Source organism: Pogoniulus pusillus, chromosome 15, assembly GCF_015220805.1.
Source record: "Pogoniulus pusillus isolate bPogPus1 chromosome 15, bPogPus1.pri, whole genome shotgun sequence".
Taxonomy (NCBI): domain Eukaryota; kingdom Metazoa; phylum Chordata; class Aves; order Piciformes; family Lybiidae; genus Pogoniulus; species Pogoniulus pusillus.
This window is the reverse complement of record NC_087278.1, coordinates 7,259,637-7,275,847: the sequence shown is the minus strand read 5'-3', so window position 1 is coordinate 7,275,847 and position 16,211 is coordinate 7,259,637. Positions and strand designations below refer to the sequence as shown.

Genomic DNA, 16,211 nt, shown 5'->3' with positions numbered 1-16,211 from the left:
TCACTAGAACAGGTTGCTGAAGGCCTCATCCAACCTTGCCTCAAACACCTCCAGGGAGTGAGCAGCCACAATCTCCCTGGGCCACCTGTGCCAGTGTCTCACCACCCATACTGTAAAGAACTTCTTCCTAACATCTAGTCAAAATCTCCCCTCTTCCAGTTTAAACCCATTACTCCTCGTCCTGTCATTGCAAGACCTTGTAAATAATCCCTCACCAGCTTTCCTGTAGCCCCCTTCAGATACAGGAAGGTCACTACAAGGTCTCCTCGAAGCCTTCTCTTCTCCATACTTGAGAGATTTCTTTCCCTCCTGCCTGATGTGTAATGACAGAATGTTGAATGTGAAAGCTCACTGAGCCACTTTTCAGAGGGCATTTGCAGTGAGGGTTCACTATCATCGTTTGAGACAGCAGCTCTGCTTCACGGCCCCTGCTTCTTATCAACTCTGAGAAGCGTTTGCCCCCCAAAGACAACATTTCTTACAGTCTTGGACATTCTGAACAGATAGCACTGTTCAAATATTTGTTGTGGGAGATAGAAATGCAGTCTGGAGTGAAGTTTTTACTTCTTTTGCGTAGCGCGGTAGGATTCTTACGTACTCGTTACCAGCCAGGCTGAAGTCTTCAGTTAAGCTGCTTGCTTTTAGGTGACATTTCCACCCAGAGGTGAGGCTTGTGTGGTGGTGTGTCCATAGGCACAATCTGTGAAGGTTTTGGTGGAAATGGGCCAGGGAAAGGTGTAGGACACAAATTCACTCATTTGTGAAGTTCCAGCTTGAAACGAAACCAAAGGGATTTAAAATACCCCAGTTAGAAGACTATTTCAGAGTCAAAACTGGTCCTGAGATTGCTCACAGCTAGTTCCTTTTCTTTTGACAGAAGTAACTCTTCCTGTGTGTAACCTTTGCATGCTTCAGAGAACACATGTACCCTTCTCAACCTTGTTTTGCTGGCTTAAGCAGTCTAAACTCTATTCCAACTCTCCCAGAAATCCCTTTCTGCAACTCTTCTGGTGAGGTTCCTCGTTGCTTATCATGGAGTACAGACTGCTTTAGTTTGGTGTAGCTGCTTTGCCCTGCATCTAAATGTCCAAGTTTGAGCTTTCCACACCACTGTATATATCACTGGTTGGTTTAGTTTCTAATCTTAGGGGATTTTTAGAGCTTATGGATCTGTTTTTTTTTTCCCATTTAATTGAAATCAGAAGAACTGCATTGCTCCAGACAAGGTTTGGTTTTCCATAGCCTTTTCCTTTCTATCACTGCTGTTCCTGGTTTTAAAAGTAGCATTGCCTGTTACTGACGTGATGACTTCACTTGTCCACAGAAAAGTTGGATTTGGACACTTGAGGTGTGAGGATGGTTAGGAGCAAGGAGGAGCCGTGGTGCATTTCTCTGCTTAGTGGATGAACAGAGTGTGGCGTTGGCAGAAGAGTGTTGATGCTCTTGAAGAACCAGAGATGTTCTTACTCCACAGTGAGGCACAGTGTGGGAGGCAGAGTGGCAGGGGTTTTTATGTGCTGCTGTGCCAGTTCTCATGCCATCTAAGGAAGAAGGGGAGGAAGCTGCCATGTCTCTTCTTTTCTGAGCTGTACAAACTTTTTCTGGTTCTTCTTGTATTTACTCCTTTTTCTGTCACAAACCTCATCAAAACCGGCTGGTTACTCACGGTGCCTGTTACACACCATCTCTGTAGACCCTTGTTGGGAGCAATGGGACCATTTTGACTACGATGCCAGTGATGGTGGGACAAGAGAAGATGCCTATCAAACAAGTTCCAGGGGGTGTCAAGCAGCCAGAGCCACCTAAAGAGGGGGAGAGGAGAACAACTCACAACATCATTGAAAAGCGTTACCGGTCGTCCATAAATGACAAGATCATTGAGCTGAAGGACCTTGTCATGGGAACAGATGCCAAGGTAAAGATGTGGAATAAGAGCAAATGTGCTGTCATGAATGCTTGGTTCTCACATCCAGTCAGGCAGGTACAGCTGTTGGTAGTATGCACAAGCGTGTTGGGATAAGGCTGGTGAAAGACACATGTGCAGTGGAAAGCCTGATAATGTAACTCAGGATAGGTCACCTATAAAACAGTTACTGTCCTGTACTGCTGTGCTGTTTGTTGGCAGTAAGCTTTACCTTGTTCTTCTGTTAGGCCTAACTTAAATAGGCTCCTTAGGTGGAGTACACAAGTGGCTGTTTTGCTGAGTCTGCCTAACCAGAGCTCGCTTAACTGAAGTTTCTTTCTCCACATGACTGCAGCAGGGATGAGGATTTACAGAGCTTTCCAATGTGTTTCCTTTAGAAACTGACTTGTGACAACTCCTGCTTGCTGTACTATTAGAAGCTTTCTCTCCCCATATACTCAGGGTTGTCCTGTTCACTTCACAGGGAGCAGTAGTCTGGATATAGACCTTGCATGGTCTCTGTACTGGTGAGGTCACCACCTATTGCGGGGTGGAGTTGGAAGCTTACATTTTCAGAAGTCCTGTTCTATCCAGTGGCTTCGTGGCACTTGGGGCTTGTGTTTACAAGCTAAACTTGTCCACTGCTGCTGGAACGTTTCCTTGGGGATGGCCCAGGGAGTGAGGCAAGGAGAAAAACACTTACAATTAAAGAACAAATGGTGGTTAACAGCCAGCAGCTTACTCCATCCCAGAAGAGAGCCACTGTTTTTGTTAGTTCCAAAGGACACTTTCTGGGTGAAACCTCGATGTGAACTCTGTTGTAATCTGTTAATCTGTTTCCATGGTACTGTTTTTATGGGATCTCTGAGACCCCAGTCTTTGAGTGTCTTTCAAAGTCTGATACCTTGCTCTGCTGTGAGTTTTCTTCACAGTTGCTAGGTGGTCCTTTACACCCTTTTTTTTTCTTCTCTCACATGATGCAAAGAGTTGTGGCATCACTACAAGCAGAAGTGATGCTTTGACACTCTTAATACAGATTTTGTGTACCTCTTAATTGCTTGCAGATGCACAAATCTGGAGTCCTGAGGAAAGCCATCGATTACATTAAATACCTGCAGCAGACCAACCATAAGCTGAGGCAGGAGAACATGGTTCTGAAGCTGGCTAACCAAAAAAACAGTAAGTTGTGGAGGCTGTGCAGCAGAGGTGAGGCAGCCAGTGTGAATGTAGGAAGCCTCCTGCAGTTTCTTATCCTTGGCAGAGGCAGATAACGTGCACACTGCAGTGACAGTGCCCAGTGTTACTCTGGTGGCACTGGCAGGATGCAGGATTGAGAGACATGTATGTAAAGCACTCTTATTTTTGCAGAGCTATTGAAGGGCATTGACCTAAGTAGTCTGGTTGACAATGATGTGGATCTGAAGATAGATGACTTCAACCAGAATGTGCTGCTGATGTCTCCTCCAGCCTCTGACTCGGGATCCCAGGCTGGCTTCTCTCCCTATTCCATTGATTCGGAGCCAGGAAGCCCTCTCCTTGATGATGCAAAGGTATTTGTCACTTCACTTGGCAACTTCAAGGTCTCTGCTTCAGGCATATGTGAGGGGCAAAACACAAATTCTCCTAATTCTCAAGAGCAGAGTCAGCAAGTAGATATATAGGAGTCAGAGATGCTTTATAAGGATGAAGAAGGTGCATGGGTGTCTTAAATCACTCAGCAGACTACCTGAGCAGTCTTAATCTGATCCATTCCTTAGCTGCTAGAACTGCATTTAGAGTTCAGCTCCCTTAGAGTCTCTGTGGGCTTACAGTGTGTGTTCATGACCCAAAGGGCCCAGGGCCTTCCAGGGATATATATACCCAGTGAATAAGTCAGAGAACTTTGAAATGGGTGGTGACATCAGCTGTGGTTAAAATGAGACCATAAGTAACTACAGCAACAGAAAGCTGTTAGCTGCCTTCAGCTGCCAGGTTTTTGTGGGTATCACAGAAATGAGTCTGCTGGGAGGTTCTCAAAAGAGTCAGGGCAGCAAAGGTTAATCCTAGCCTAAATCAGTAATCCAGTTAATGATAACTGAAATGACTGGAAGCAGAAGGAAGGCAAAGGCACTCAAATACTTCATCCCTATCTTACTAAGCTAGGCAAAGCTTCACTGGAGTTCTTGCTGATCTCGATCTTAAAGGCAGGTTTCAGAATGTGTTCTCTTTCTCCTCCCTTCCTACCCTTCTCTTGGCATAAGCATTGCTTTTTGTTCTACAGAATGCTCAGAAGTCTTTTTTTCTCCTCTTTTCTCTCCACTCCTATTCCTGTGAAGGTTAAAGATGAGCCTGACTCTCCTCCTGTGGCCCTCGGTATGGTGGATCGCTCTCGCATCCTGCTCTGTGCCCTCACGTTCCTTTGCCTGTCCTTCAACCCTCTGACATCCCTCCTGGACGCCCGAGGAGCGCCGGAGTCCGAGGGGCTGGTGCGCCACGGCTCTGGCAGGAATGTGCTGACCATTGAGTCAGGTAACGACCACAGAAACTGACCAAACTCACTTGGTCTCCCTGAGGCCACCTCCAGCTGGCACAGCTCTGGGTCAGAAAGTAGACTGTTGGTTTGAATCTGTAGGATGGGTTTGTGTGTTCTAGGAGTTGTACAACCTTTGTTTAATGGTTGGGAAGTAACTGCAGGGCTGGGCTTGAGAGGAGAGCCAGCTGGGAGTGCTTGGGGACACAGTTCCAGTGTACATCCACATCCAGAGGTGCCCCTTGCACAGAATCAGCCACTGCTGGGAACGGTGAGATAGAGGTCAGCCACTTGTAGCCCAGCAGCCTGGACTCTCAGGATGGACTCTTGATAAGTAGTTTAGGGTAAGGGGCACCCTCCTGTGCTCACCAGTCTTTGGAGCATGGTCTCTTTGTATTTGTTTTAAGGTAACTGTCTGGTTTGGGGCTTTATTTGGGTTTTTTCAATTTTTTTTTTAATGTAACTTAAATAGATGAAGAATTACTTCAGAAACATTGTTGCTGTGGGGTCTTGCAAGTGGCCTGTTCAGTAGACTTACTCCATGATGTTCCTAGTTTCAGAGTACAGCAATCTGGGGAGGGTATGCTGTAGGCATCCTGTCTTTAAACTGTCTGGTAAACAAGTTTCCTCAGTGTTGTTTGGAGCACTTTGGAGACAGTGGAGAACTTGAAGCCAATAAAAATGAGAGTACAAGGTACTCCAGGAACTTTTTTTTTCCTTTTTAGTATAAATCAGCCTTGTGAAAAAATAGCTATTTTGGTTTAGTTGGGAATGTTGTGGCTCGAAGTTTGGATGAAGAGCCAATGGAGTGGGTCCAGAGGAGGGCCACAAAGATGATCAGAGTGTTGGGAAACCTCTGCTACAAAGGCAGGCTGAGAAAGCTGGAGTTGCTCAGCCTGGAGAAGGCTCCAGAGAGACCTAATGACAGCCTCCCAGTTCCTGAAGGGGGCTCACAAGAAGGGTGGGGAGATACTGTGTACCAAGGCCTGTAGTGATAGGACAAAGGGCAATGACTTCAAACTAGAGAAGAGCAGATTTGGATTGGATGTTAGGAAAAAGTTCTTTACTGTGAGGGTGGTAGAACACTGAAATGGGTTGCCCATGGAGGTAGTTGAGGCCTCATCCCTGGAGATATTCAAGGTAAGTCTTGATGAAGCTCTGGGCAACCTGATCTAGTTGAGGATGTCCCTGCTGACTGCAGAGGAAGTTGGACGAGGTGACCTTTGGAGGTCCCTTCCAACCCAGACCACTCCATGATTCTACAGAGGTGTTTCCTCGTCAGAATGCAGTTGTAGCAAGAGCAAGCGTGGCCAGGTGTCCTTCTGGGTCTGCCCCCATCCTGTCGCTAGCCTTTTGGTGTCTGGATTAGCTTTATGACTTCCCTTTTGGGATGCCCACTGCAGATGCAGGTGGTTGGTTTGGCTGGATGATGCCCACGCTGATCCTGTGGCTGGTGAACGGAGTGATCGTGCTGAGCGTGTTCATCAAGCTGCTGGTGCACGGCGAGCCAGTGACGCGGCTGCACTCCCGATCGTCCGTCACCTTCTGGAGGCACCGCAAGCAAGCAGACCTGGACCTGGCACGGGTAAAGTTGGCTTGTCATTGTGCTTCACGGGCATCCTCTAGGAGAGGGTAAATGTGGCCTAGTGAGGTGCTGACCTGGCACTTGCAAGAGCGTGATACTCCTTGGCTGATTTCAGAGGAGCTGCTGCTTGGCTGTCTTGAGCAGATTGCTGTCCTCTATCAGACTAAATTAGTGAGTCCTGGACATCAGCAGTGTAAGAGGCTTCTAACTTCTGTGCTTCTTCCTTGCTGCTGTATCTTGTAGCAATGTGTGGCAGCAAGGTCTTGATTTTAACCCAGTACCTGGCCTCTGCTGTCACTGTCTGCTGTCCTCCATCCTCTTCTCCATTGTTGAGGCCACATTTAGCTTCTGTTATGGGGCCTATGTTTGAGGAAGCAGGAAGTTCCTTTCACCTAGTGCAGATGTGTGTCACAGAAAGTGCAGGACCAGAGCTATGAGTGGAAAGACAGGTAGGGCCAGATCCAGCTGCTGTGAACTGCCTTCATGCTCACCAGGACTGAGTTGACTTCCCTCAGCTAAACACTTTGTCCTAGTTTACACATGAAGTTTGCAAATGGCTAAGGAGGTCCCAAAGCATCTCTGTGATGGTGCTTTTGGTTGTTTGAACCTTCTGTGGTGTTATTTGCAGGGAGATTTTGCTGCAGCTGCATCAAACCTGCAGACCTGCCTGTCCGTACTCGGTCGAGCTCTGCCAGCCTCCCGCCTGGACTTGGCCTGCAGCCTGTCCTGGAACGTGATCCGCTATAGCCTGCAGAAGCTGGCGCTGGTGCGGTGGCTGCTGAAGAGGACTTCTCACCAGTGGCGGGCAAGGGAGGCCAACGCAGGCTTCGAGGACGAGGCCAAGACCAGTGCTCGGGATGCGGCTCTGGCCTATCACAAGCTCCATCAGCTCCACATTACAGGTAGGAGCAGAGGTGGCAGATCTGCTCTCTTCAGCTCCACATTACAGGTAGGAGCAGAGGTGGCAGATCTGCTCTCTTCAGCTCCACATTACAGGTAGGAGCAGAGGTGGCAGATCTGCTCTCTTCAGCTCCACGTTACAGGTAGGAGCAGAGGTGGCAGATCTGCTCTCTTCAGCTCCACATTACAGGTAGGAGCAGAGGTGGCAGATCTGTTCTCTTCGTTTTGCTGAATGAGGAGGCTCAGAGCTCATTCTGGGGCATACAGGAAGAACACTCTGGACTGCCTCCTCTGGGATGGCTGCTGGCAAATTTCAGGAGCTACTTGCCAAACCTCAACAGGTTCATGCAATATAAGAGCTTTGTACCAACTAACTGGAGCAACAGCAGTGACTTGAGTTGCACGTTCCTGAGTCTGCAGATGTGACCGAGAGCCTTTCCCAAGCAGCAGCTGATTGAGCCCATTCACTCTTTGCTACTGCTAAAGGCTTGTGTCATCTCTATTGCTTGGGAATGTGATGTGGAAGCAGGAGCTGGGGTTAATTGCTTGGAAATGTTTTCCCAAGCTGTGCAGAGAGCAGATTGCCAGTTGGTGTTGATGTGCTTTGAAACCTTGTGCGTGTGCACGTGTTCTGAGGAAGTGCTTGAGCGCTCCTTGTGAATGGCTGTTTTTGCCGTTTCCTTGGCAAACCAATTTGCAATGTTAATAGGCTCCCAGCTCATCACAAATCCAAGCTGAACTTCCTTCTGCCTAATCATGCTCTGTGAATTGCAGCCATGCCACCGGGGATAAGTAGATGTCCTTAACATCTGTGTTGGTCCAGGTGTGGACTGCAGAAGAGTTCAGTTTTAATGTAGTGATGAATATAGCGAGACAAAATTGGCTGATGATTTTCATAATGCTATAGAATGGTTTGGGTTGGAAGGGACCTTAAAGATCAGCCACTTCCAATCCCTACTGCCATGGGCAGGGACACCTTCCACTAGACCAGGTTGCTCAAGGCCCTGTCCTACCTGGCCTTGAACACCTCTAGGGAGGGGGGATCCACAACCTCCCTGGGCAACCTGTTCCAGTGTCTCACCACCCTCCCTGTCAAGAATTTCTTCCTGATCTCCAGTCTAAGTCTACCCTCTTCCAGCTTCAGTTCATCTGCCCTCATCCTATCACTACAAGCCCTTTTATCATGACTGATTTAGCTGTCCAGGGCTTTGCAGAAGCAAAGCTGTGTATGCCAGCTTTGATATCTGTGAAGGAAAGACTCTGTTACTGTTGTTCTGTTGCCTGAACAGAAAGTAGGCTCTCGTTGTCTCTTTTGGATGGTAGCCCTGCAAGTCACCAGAGTAACTGGTGCCTCTGCATTAAGTGTGAACATTTTTCCTTCCTCTCTTGGTGCAGGTAAACTTCCCTCTAGCTCAGCTTACTCAGGCCTGCACATGGCCCTGTGTGCTGTCAATCTGGCCGAGTGTGCAGAAGAAAAGATCCCACCCAGCACAATGGCAGAAATCCACCTGACAGCTGCAGTCGGCTTGAAAACCCGCTGTGGAGGCAAACTTGGCTTCTTGGCAGTGAGTTGTTGCTTCCTCTTCCATCACACCTCCAGGCAGAGCTCTAGGAAGGGCCTGCAAGCTGGCATTGCCATAGCTCAGGGCATCTGTTGGCACTGCAAATCCAGTGTGTCCTGCAATTATGGTATGAGCTGCAATTATGCTCTGACCTTCGTCCTGTGTGGCATGTTGCTTTCCCTGGATGTCGTTCTCAGTCTTGCTCTCTCCTTTCCCCAGAGCTACTTCCTCAGCCAGGCTCAGAGCCTGTGCAGCGCGGAGCGGAGCGCCATTCCCGACTCCTTGCGCTGGCTGTGTCACCCCCTGGGACAGAAGTTTTTTGTCGAGAGAAGCTGGACAGTGAAGTCTGCTGCCAAGGAGAGCCTGTACTGCACCCAGAGAAACCCTGGTGAGAGACATTCGTGTCCTCAGTGTGAGGCCTCCCAGCACTTCGAGCCTGGCAGACCGTGCTCTTGTGTGCCCACCCTGCTTGTGGTCTTGGTGGCCAAGAGCGGGTTGTGGAGCTGAGAGGGGTCTCCTCAAGCCTGCCAGCTATCTTCTCTTTGTGTGTTGTGCTGTGTCATCCCAGGTGCATCTATATGCTGAAACACAACCTGGATATGACCCTGACCCTCTGGAAGGTGGCTTTAGTGTGACCAGAGTTCATTCTCTGCATAGAAATGCCATCACTGTTTTGCTGCCTGCCATTGCCATTTGGCTAAAGTGCCAGAGAGCTGTTTGGCCAAGGGCTGTGGCCTTATAAATGGATTAAAGGGTTAGAAAGGGGCACAAAGTGTAATCTTGAGAAGTCTTTGTGTTAATTCTTCAAGAATTTCCCTCTGCTGCACTTCCTCTTGCTCCTACGGTTTGATTCTTCTCTTTGCTTGTGTCAGGAGGTGGCTATCACTGCATTCAAGTGAAACGTTTTGGTTTCTTCTTCCTCTCTAGCTGATCCTATTGCACAAGTTCATCAGGCCTTTTGTGAGAACCTGCTAGAGCGAGCAGTAGATTCCCTTGTGAAGCCTCAGACTCGGAAAGAGGCAGCAGGACAAGAGGAGGAGGAGCCATGGTAAGTTCATGTCCTGTGCTGGTGGCTGCTGGCCGCAGCTGCAGGCTCTGAGGCAGAGCTCACAACCATTGACTGTGTGCTCAGGGGCAAACTGAGTGGTTAGTCCTTGCTGAAGGTTTGAAATGACAATGTAAATCTAACTACCACACCCTCTTCAGAAGAGTGAGCTCTGCCTCTTCATGTTGAAACCTCTGAAGCCAAAATTGAAGCCAGGTATAGTGAGGATTTCTGGTGCTGGCCAGTGTAACACTGGTTAATTCCTGAACTGGATGGATTGCACTTTCTCTGCTGGCAAAGCTTAGTGTTCTGGAGCACTGCAACTAATGTGCACCTGCCACTTCTATAGACCAGGGCTTGAAGAGTGTGAAGGTCTGGCAGGTTAGACAATGACCCCACCAGCTCACTACCTGAGAGTATTCTCCTAACTGAAGTGCCACGTTTACAGTGCCACGTTTACAGTGCAAAATCAAACTGATGTGTGTGGCAAGAGCATGAGTGGTGATGTTGGACAAAACTGTCAGTCTCTGAGCTCTGTGACCAAATTAAAGGGGCCTATAGGTTGAAATCAGAGTAGCTTTTTGTACTGAGCTGTGCTCAGGTCTTTTGTAGGCTCCATGGGAAGCAAAGCCTCAGCCTTTAGCAGTGATTCTGCACAATTTCTGGCTAATCTCCAGATATGCTGAAGGCAGGCAAATGCTGCAGCAATCTGTGGGAAGCTGTGCAAGAATCCTGTCCCCAAAAAGTGTGGGTAAAAGCCTCAAATGAGAAGATAGCCCAGCTTCCATATCTGTATAAGGAAAGTATTGCACATTTAGCTTCTTTTTCCCCCCAGTTTCACATCTGTTTTCTGGCACTGTTGCACAGATTGAGCAGCAGTTTGATCTAATTGCTTGCACAATACAAATACTTGTGATCAGACGCTGCTGTTAATGATGAGAGAAGGTATCAAGACTTGTGTAAGTGAAGTGAATTGTCAGCATGGTTCTGTGAGTCCTGACACCCTGTAGGAAGGTCTAGCTTTAGTAATACAGCAAGGGGTTTTGTGCTCCTCCAGGGGTAGGAGCTCAAGATCTTCTGTAGTGCGTTCCAGGAAATTAGATCATTGCTGCATGTGCTCCTTCCTCTGACCCAACGCCATGGACGTGTTCTCATTTGCATTTATGCACATTTGCATATATGCAAATAGTCACAAAAGTGTAGCTCAGCTTCTTTTGAAGGTAGTGTTTAATAAGGAGCCTGTAATCAACTTGCAACATATGTCATGTCTGCATCTCTGTAGCTGAGGTGAGGCTCTTGGGTTGGACTCTAGGTCTATGCTAGCCATCATGCATGGGAAGACATGAGTCTGTTTCTCCCTCAGCTTGTCTGTGCATTTCCACTCTCAGGGTGGTCTCTTCAGTCCAGCAGTGTTGTGTGCCTTGAGGAGTTTGTTCACACTTGCAGAAAGCTCAGTTTGAAACATGGTTTAAAAATGCCTTGTGACTGACAAGAGATGCCTTCAGGCTTTGGTACCCACAGTGTGACAACCTAGCAAAGGTCTGCCTTGCTTCTTCTTTCAGTGAGTTCTCCAGTGCCATGGAGTACCTGAAATTGCTCAATTCTTTCTTGGACTCGATGGGAAGTGGAGCCCCACCCTTTGCCAACAGTTCTGTACTCAAGTCTGCCCTGGGTAAGTCTGGCAGAACAAAAGCTCTCCCGCAGCAGGAGCTACTGCTGATAACATAGCACAACTTCTCCAGCTCCAGGCGAGGAGAGGCACAGTCCTTGGAGCAGGACTTGATTGCTGAGCAGTAGCACACCACGGTGTGGTACAGTGGCTCAGACTGCAGTTGGGAAGGCTCCAAATTGACTGTCATAATATTGAGTGCTTAGGTGGGGCTGCTGTTGTTTGCATTGCTGGGCACCTTCCAGGCTGAACCTTGTGCCCTCACCTAAGAGCTTGCTCCTGGCGGTGCAAAATGTGAGGAAGGGGTGAAGTGTGTAAACAAGCACAGCAGTATTGCAGCTGAGGTACAAGGTGGTTTAGTTTTCCACTTAATTACCTGTTGGACCAAATACAGGTTGACCTCACTTCCATAGCAGCTGTCGTGTACATACCTCAGTCTCCAGAGATCTGCAGTCCCTGCTTTTGGCAAGCTCTGGGCACATACTGGGAGGTGCTTAGTTTGGTCCTTTCATGTTTTTTTTAGCAGGACAGTGAGAGCTGCAGAAGTCCCTCTGAGCTGTAAGCTCACCTGGGGTTGGGGAGTAGCAGGCTGCTGGAGTATTTGTCGTGCTTGGTGTGGGCAGCTCTGGGTGCTGCTGGAGCTTTAGACACAGGCTAACCATGTACTACCTGAAATGCATAGAGTGGAGAAAGGAAAGGAGGTATTTCTTTTTCTAGGGATTACTTTTTGGTATAAAGGGAACTCTGGGTCAATAGTGGCATAATGTTTACAGGCAGGACAGAGTAGCACAGTAGATGTCCTTTGGCTCTAGTAGGCTTTGGCAAGTTTTGAAGAGGATGTCAAATAACAGAGAAAATTATATAGGGAACCTGATTTACTGGCTGATGGTGATGAGTGCCAAGGCACAGTACACTCAAGTGGAGTTGTTATTTTGGAGTGGTGAGTGGAGATCCTTGTTGGGGAGAAAGTTAGCAGATTTCTAGACAAGTAGATAGGCTAAATTCTTGTTGACAAGACAGAAACTCTGCATCCAAAACTCTGCTTGCAGTCAGATGCAGGGTGCTTGCCTGCTGCCTTTTTCAGTTCTGCAGCACATTTCAGTGTTTACCTGGATGGCTGCATTCCTGTGGGACCAGTTAGGGATCATTAGCATTGATCTCAGTAGAAGGCACTGGCAAGGACAGGTGACACCTGCCCACTTCAATAAGTGGTGTCCTCCTGGGCTGCAGCTTAGGATTTATATTTGTGAGTACAGCTCTAGGGCCCCCAGCTTAAGAAAGACAGGCACCTGCTTGAGTCAGTGTGGAGAAGGGCTGTGAAGATGATCAAGGAGCTAAACACCTTCCATATGAGGACAGCCTGAGAGAGTTGGAGTTGTTCAGTCTGGAGAAGAGGAGGCTCTGGGGACACCTTGTAGCAGCCTTCCAGTGCTTAAAAGTAGCCTACAGGAAAGATGGGGAGGGACTTTTCATCAGGGAGTGTAGTGCTAGGACAAGGGGGAATGGTTTCAAACTGAAAGAAGGTAGATTTAGATGAGATTTTAGGAATAGCTTCTTTTACAATGAGGGTGGTGAGGGTTTGGAACAGGTTGCCCAGAGAAATTGTGGATGCTCCCTGCCTGGAAGTGTTCAAGGACAGTTTGGATGGGACTTTGAACAGCCTGGTCTCATGGAAGGTGTCCCTGCCCATGGTGTGGAAGTCAGAACTAGGTGATGTTTGAGGTCCTTTCCAACCCCAACCCTTGTGTGCTTGTTTGGCAGGCCCTGACGTGGTGTGCAGGTGGTGGTCAGCGGCGGTGGCCATGGCAGTCGGCTGGCTCAGAGGGGACGATGCTGCCGTCAGGGCGCACTTTGCCGAAGTGGAGCGCATGCCGAAGGCGCTGGAGCTGTCTGAGTGCGTAGGCCTGCTACAACTTACACACCTCTGCCCCTTCTCAACAGGGCTGGCTCATCCCCTGGCACCCTTGTGTAGGGCTGCTCCTGCCTTGCTCTGGGAGTGCACACCTCTTGTGCTCGGGGGCACAAGAACATGACATGTGGAAATGCTCAGCAGTTCATGTGTAGGGCAAGGCTTGTAGGCTGATACTAGAACTGTGGACTGGAAGTACTTCTTTAGAGAGCCTCCTGCCTTCCAAAGTCAAGCAACAAAATTCAGGTGCTGATGAAAGGGCTGATGTCACCCTTTTGGCTCCTTCGCATTGAAGCATCTTTGCCAGTTTCCTTTCGTTAGTCTCTGTAGGTGACTGTCATCTTTTTTCAGTCGAAGCAATGATGATATCTCTGCCCTTGATAGGAGAGCGAAAGCTGATGCTAGTTGCTGCTTGATGCATCTGGGCTCCTGGGGCTGCCCTGTTGGGCAGTGTTGAAAGCAGTGCTTTCTGTCTCTTTCAGGAATGCCCTGGTGAAAGCCACCTTCTATGTCTGTAAAGCCATGCAGGCCTCACTGTCTGGGAAGGCAGATGGGCAGCAGAGCTCCCTGGCGCACTGCGAGAGGGCCAGCAGTCACTTGTGGAACAGCCTCAATATGAGCAGTGGTGTCTCCAGCGCTGTCCTCAACAACGTAAGAGCTCTAAGCCCTGGGTTCTGTTCTGTCTTGGTTGCAGGGCTGGGCTTGCTGTGGGGTGTATCAGCTCCCTGTTGTGTCTGCATTCTCCATCTATCCTGTGTCTTATGGGAGTAGAGGTGAAACTTCTTTCCTTTCCATGTAGAGGGCATTTGACATCTTTCTTCCTCTGTAGTGTGGAGGAGCAGGTTTGCAAGAACGTTGCTTTCCTGGCATGGCCTCAGAGCTGAGCTCTCTCTGCTCTCCTGCCAGCAGCTGTCATCCCTTTGTGGTGCTTTAGTTTCGAATGTTGCCCACAGAAAGCCATCCATCTCTGTCCTCCAAATGGAGTTGCTGACACCTGTAAAGCAGGACCTCATTAAGTTGAGCCTCCTCTGTTTCAAGTGCGTGAACCTTCCTCTGCAAAACTGGGACTGTGCTGTGCTATTCCTGAGTTTGCGTGGGGCTTGTTTCTCTTCTTTCCAGGTTTACCTAAAGCTGGAGCTTCCCTTTGTGGCATATGGGACACAGTTCTGGTCCCTTCTGTCGCTCCTGGGTGGCAGCTGTAGTGCATTGTAGTTGCATTGCATGTTGTGACAGTAACTGTGCAATGTTTCTGCAGTGCAGTATGGAGGCACTCACCACTTCAGCAGCACAAGTAGAGTCCTCTAGGACAGAGAGCAATGCACAGGGGCCACAGCAGATGGGGAAAAGTGCTTTAGACAGCCACTGAGGGGTGTGTCAAGACTGCTTTTTTTTCTCTCTGCAAGTAGCAAGACTGTCTTTGCTGTTTCCCACTAGTTGGTATCACCATTTGGGCTGGGGAGCCTCTGCAGAGTGCTGGGGCATTGCTGGTCCAATATCCCCTCGGGCACATCTTGTCAGGGGTGGGGTTGGGGCCAGCCCATGTGGAGATGTTGGCTCTCCTGGAGGGGACAGACACTTCTCAGGTGCTTGCTCTGTAGGCTGGACCTCTTGGTGCCAAGCCCCACAGATTACCACCTGGGCAAAAGGCAAAGTCCTACTCCCTTTGGTGCATCTGATGGGGCACAACTCGGCCAGGAGGGCTGGGGAACCTTCTAGGGTGGGCAGGAGGTGTTACAGATGCCCTCCCATGGGCTATCTTGGCAGCTGTGTAGCAAACGACCTGCTACTCACCTAATGGGTTGTGTTAATTAGCTTGTGTGCCCGGGCCCCCTGGCTCTTGCAGATGATCCAGCTGCTGGCCTGTGACTTGCTGCTCTCTCTCCGCACCAGCCTGTGGCAGAAGCAGGCGAACACCAGCCAGGCTCTGGGTGAGACCTACCATGCCTCAGCCCCCGAGCTGACAGGTTTCCAGCGTGACCTCGGCAGCCTGCGCAAGCTGGCCCACGGCTTCAGGCCTGCCTATCGCAAGGTAATGCCTCCTCTGCCCTGCTGCTTAGCTGTAGCACTTCCTGGAGGGGTGGGAAGTGTAGGGCATGCGTTGGTTTGAGTGGTTTGGACACCTCAGGTGGGATGATCTGCCGCCAGCAGCCTCAGTGCTTTCTCTTGCTGGGTGATAAGGGAGTTCCCACAAGAGTCTGGTGCATGTGAGAAGGCATCCACCGTAGTTTGTACCTAGAAAGCCATCAGCATGGCTGTGTTGCTAAGCAAATGTGATGGCATCCTGTCCCTTAACATGGCTTCAGACTGGATCAGTCTCATCAGGAGGCGCAGAAGGAGGCTTCCTTGGCCATGTTAGCTCTATGAGTAGCTGGAGGGTCAGATGTACTCTGCACCCCTAGACCCCCCAGATGACTTTCTTGGGGTTCTCCACCATTCTCTTTAGTCTGTGTAGTGGTAAGCCTCTGTAGAGGAAATGTAGTTCAATGCCTGAAGAAAAAAGTTGTCTCAGCGTGGTCCAACCTCTGGGTTTTAGGGTTTGATGCTGTTGTCAGAGCACTGAACTAGCAGCCTCGGGTGAGACACCCACCTGGGCCACAGTGCCAGGATTCGCTCTCCCAATTTCTGCCCTGTTTTCTGCTTTAGTGCCTTCTCCTTTCCAGGCCACTCACAGTTACATGTCAAAAGCTGTCTTCTTTTTTATCCCCTCCTCACAGTTGCCCTGACCTGCAAATCCCCCAGGTGGGAAGGTGAGGGGTGAGCAGGGAAGTGGGTCTCTGTTGTTGTCAAGGTGTCAGTGCTCTGCTTTTGAAATGTGGTGGCTGAGGGATGACGTGAGTTCAGTTGCAGCATCACCCCTGTGCCAGCTCACCTCTCACCCCCGTCCTGTCTTCCCTTCTAGGTCTTCCTCCATGAGGCCACCGTGCGCCTGATGGCAGGTGCCAGCCCTACCCGTACCCACCAGCTGCTGGAGCACAGCTTGAGGCGACGCACACCGCAGAGCAATAAGCAAGGTGGGGTGCAGTGACCCCACTGCCTGTGAGGCTTGGAGGGGACAGAACTCAGGCAGAGCTGGGCAGCGTGGCTGCCACCCGCAGCGTCTTCCCTGTGTGCAAGGCTCAGGAGAAGGAG

General features: G+C 49.5%; 1 protein-coding gene across 1 annotated transcript in view; it reads left to right on the top strand.

Annotated features, from left to right (window-relative positions):
* Positions 1 to 16,211, top strand: part of SREBF2 (sterol regulatory element binding transcription factor 2) — a 29,834-nt gene that overhangs the window by 8,828 nt on the left and 4,795 nt on the right. Inside the window, exons 5-18 of the mRNA XM_064155133.1 lie at positions 1,694 to 1,915; positions 2,968 to 3,082; positions 3,272 to 3,453; positions 4,219 to 4,411; positions 5,816 to 5,997; positions 6,626 to 6,899; positions 8,293 to 8,462; positions 8,679 to 8,847; positions 9,387 to 9,507; positions 11,067 to 11,176; positions 12,935 to 13,067; positions 13,565 to 13,733; positions 14,926 to 15,111; positions 15,982 to 16,093. Coding sequence (XP_064011203.1) covers positions 1,694 to 1,915; positions 2,968 to 3,082; positions 3,272 to 3,453; positions 4,219 to 4,411; positions 5,816 to 5,997; positions 6,626 to 6,899; positions 8,293 to 8,462; positions 8,679 to 8,847; positions 9,387 to 9,507; positions 11,067 to 11,176; positions 12,935 to 13,067; positions 13,565 to 13,733; positions 14,926 to 15,111; positions 15,982 to 16,093 — 2,338 coding nt within the window. The remainder of the gene's footprint in view (positions 1 to 1,693; positions 1,916 to 2,967; positions 3,083 to 3,271; positions 3,454 to 4,218; positions 4,412 to 5,815; positions 5,998 to 6,625; positions 6,900 to 8,292; positions 8,463 to 8,678; positions 8,848 to 9,386; positions 9,508 to 11,066; positions 11,177 to 12,934; positions 13,068 to 13,564; positions 13,734 to 14,925; positions 15,112 to 15,981; positions 16,094 to 16,211) is intronic.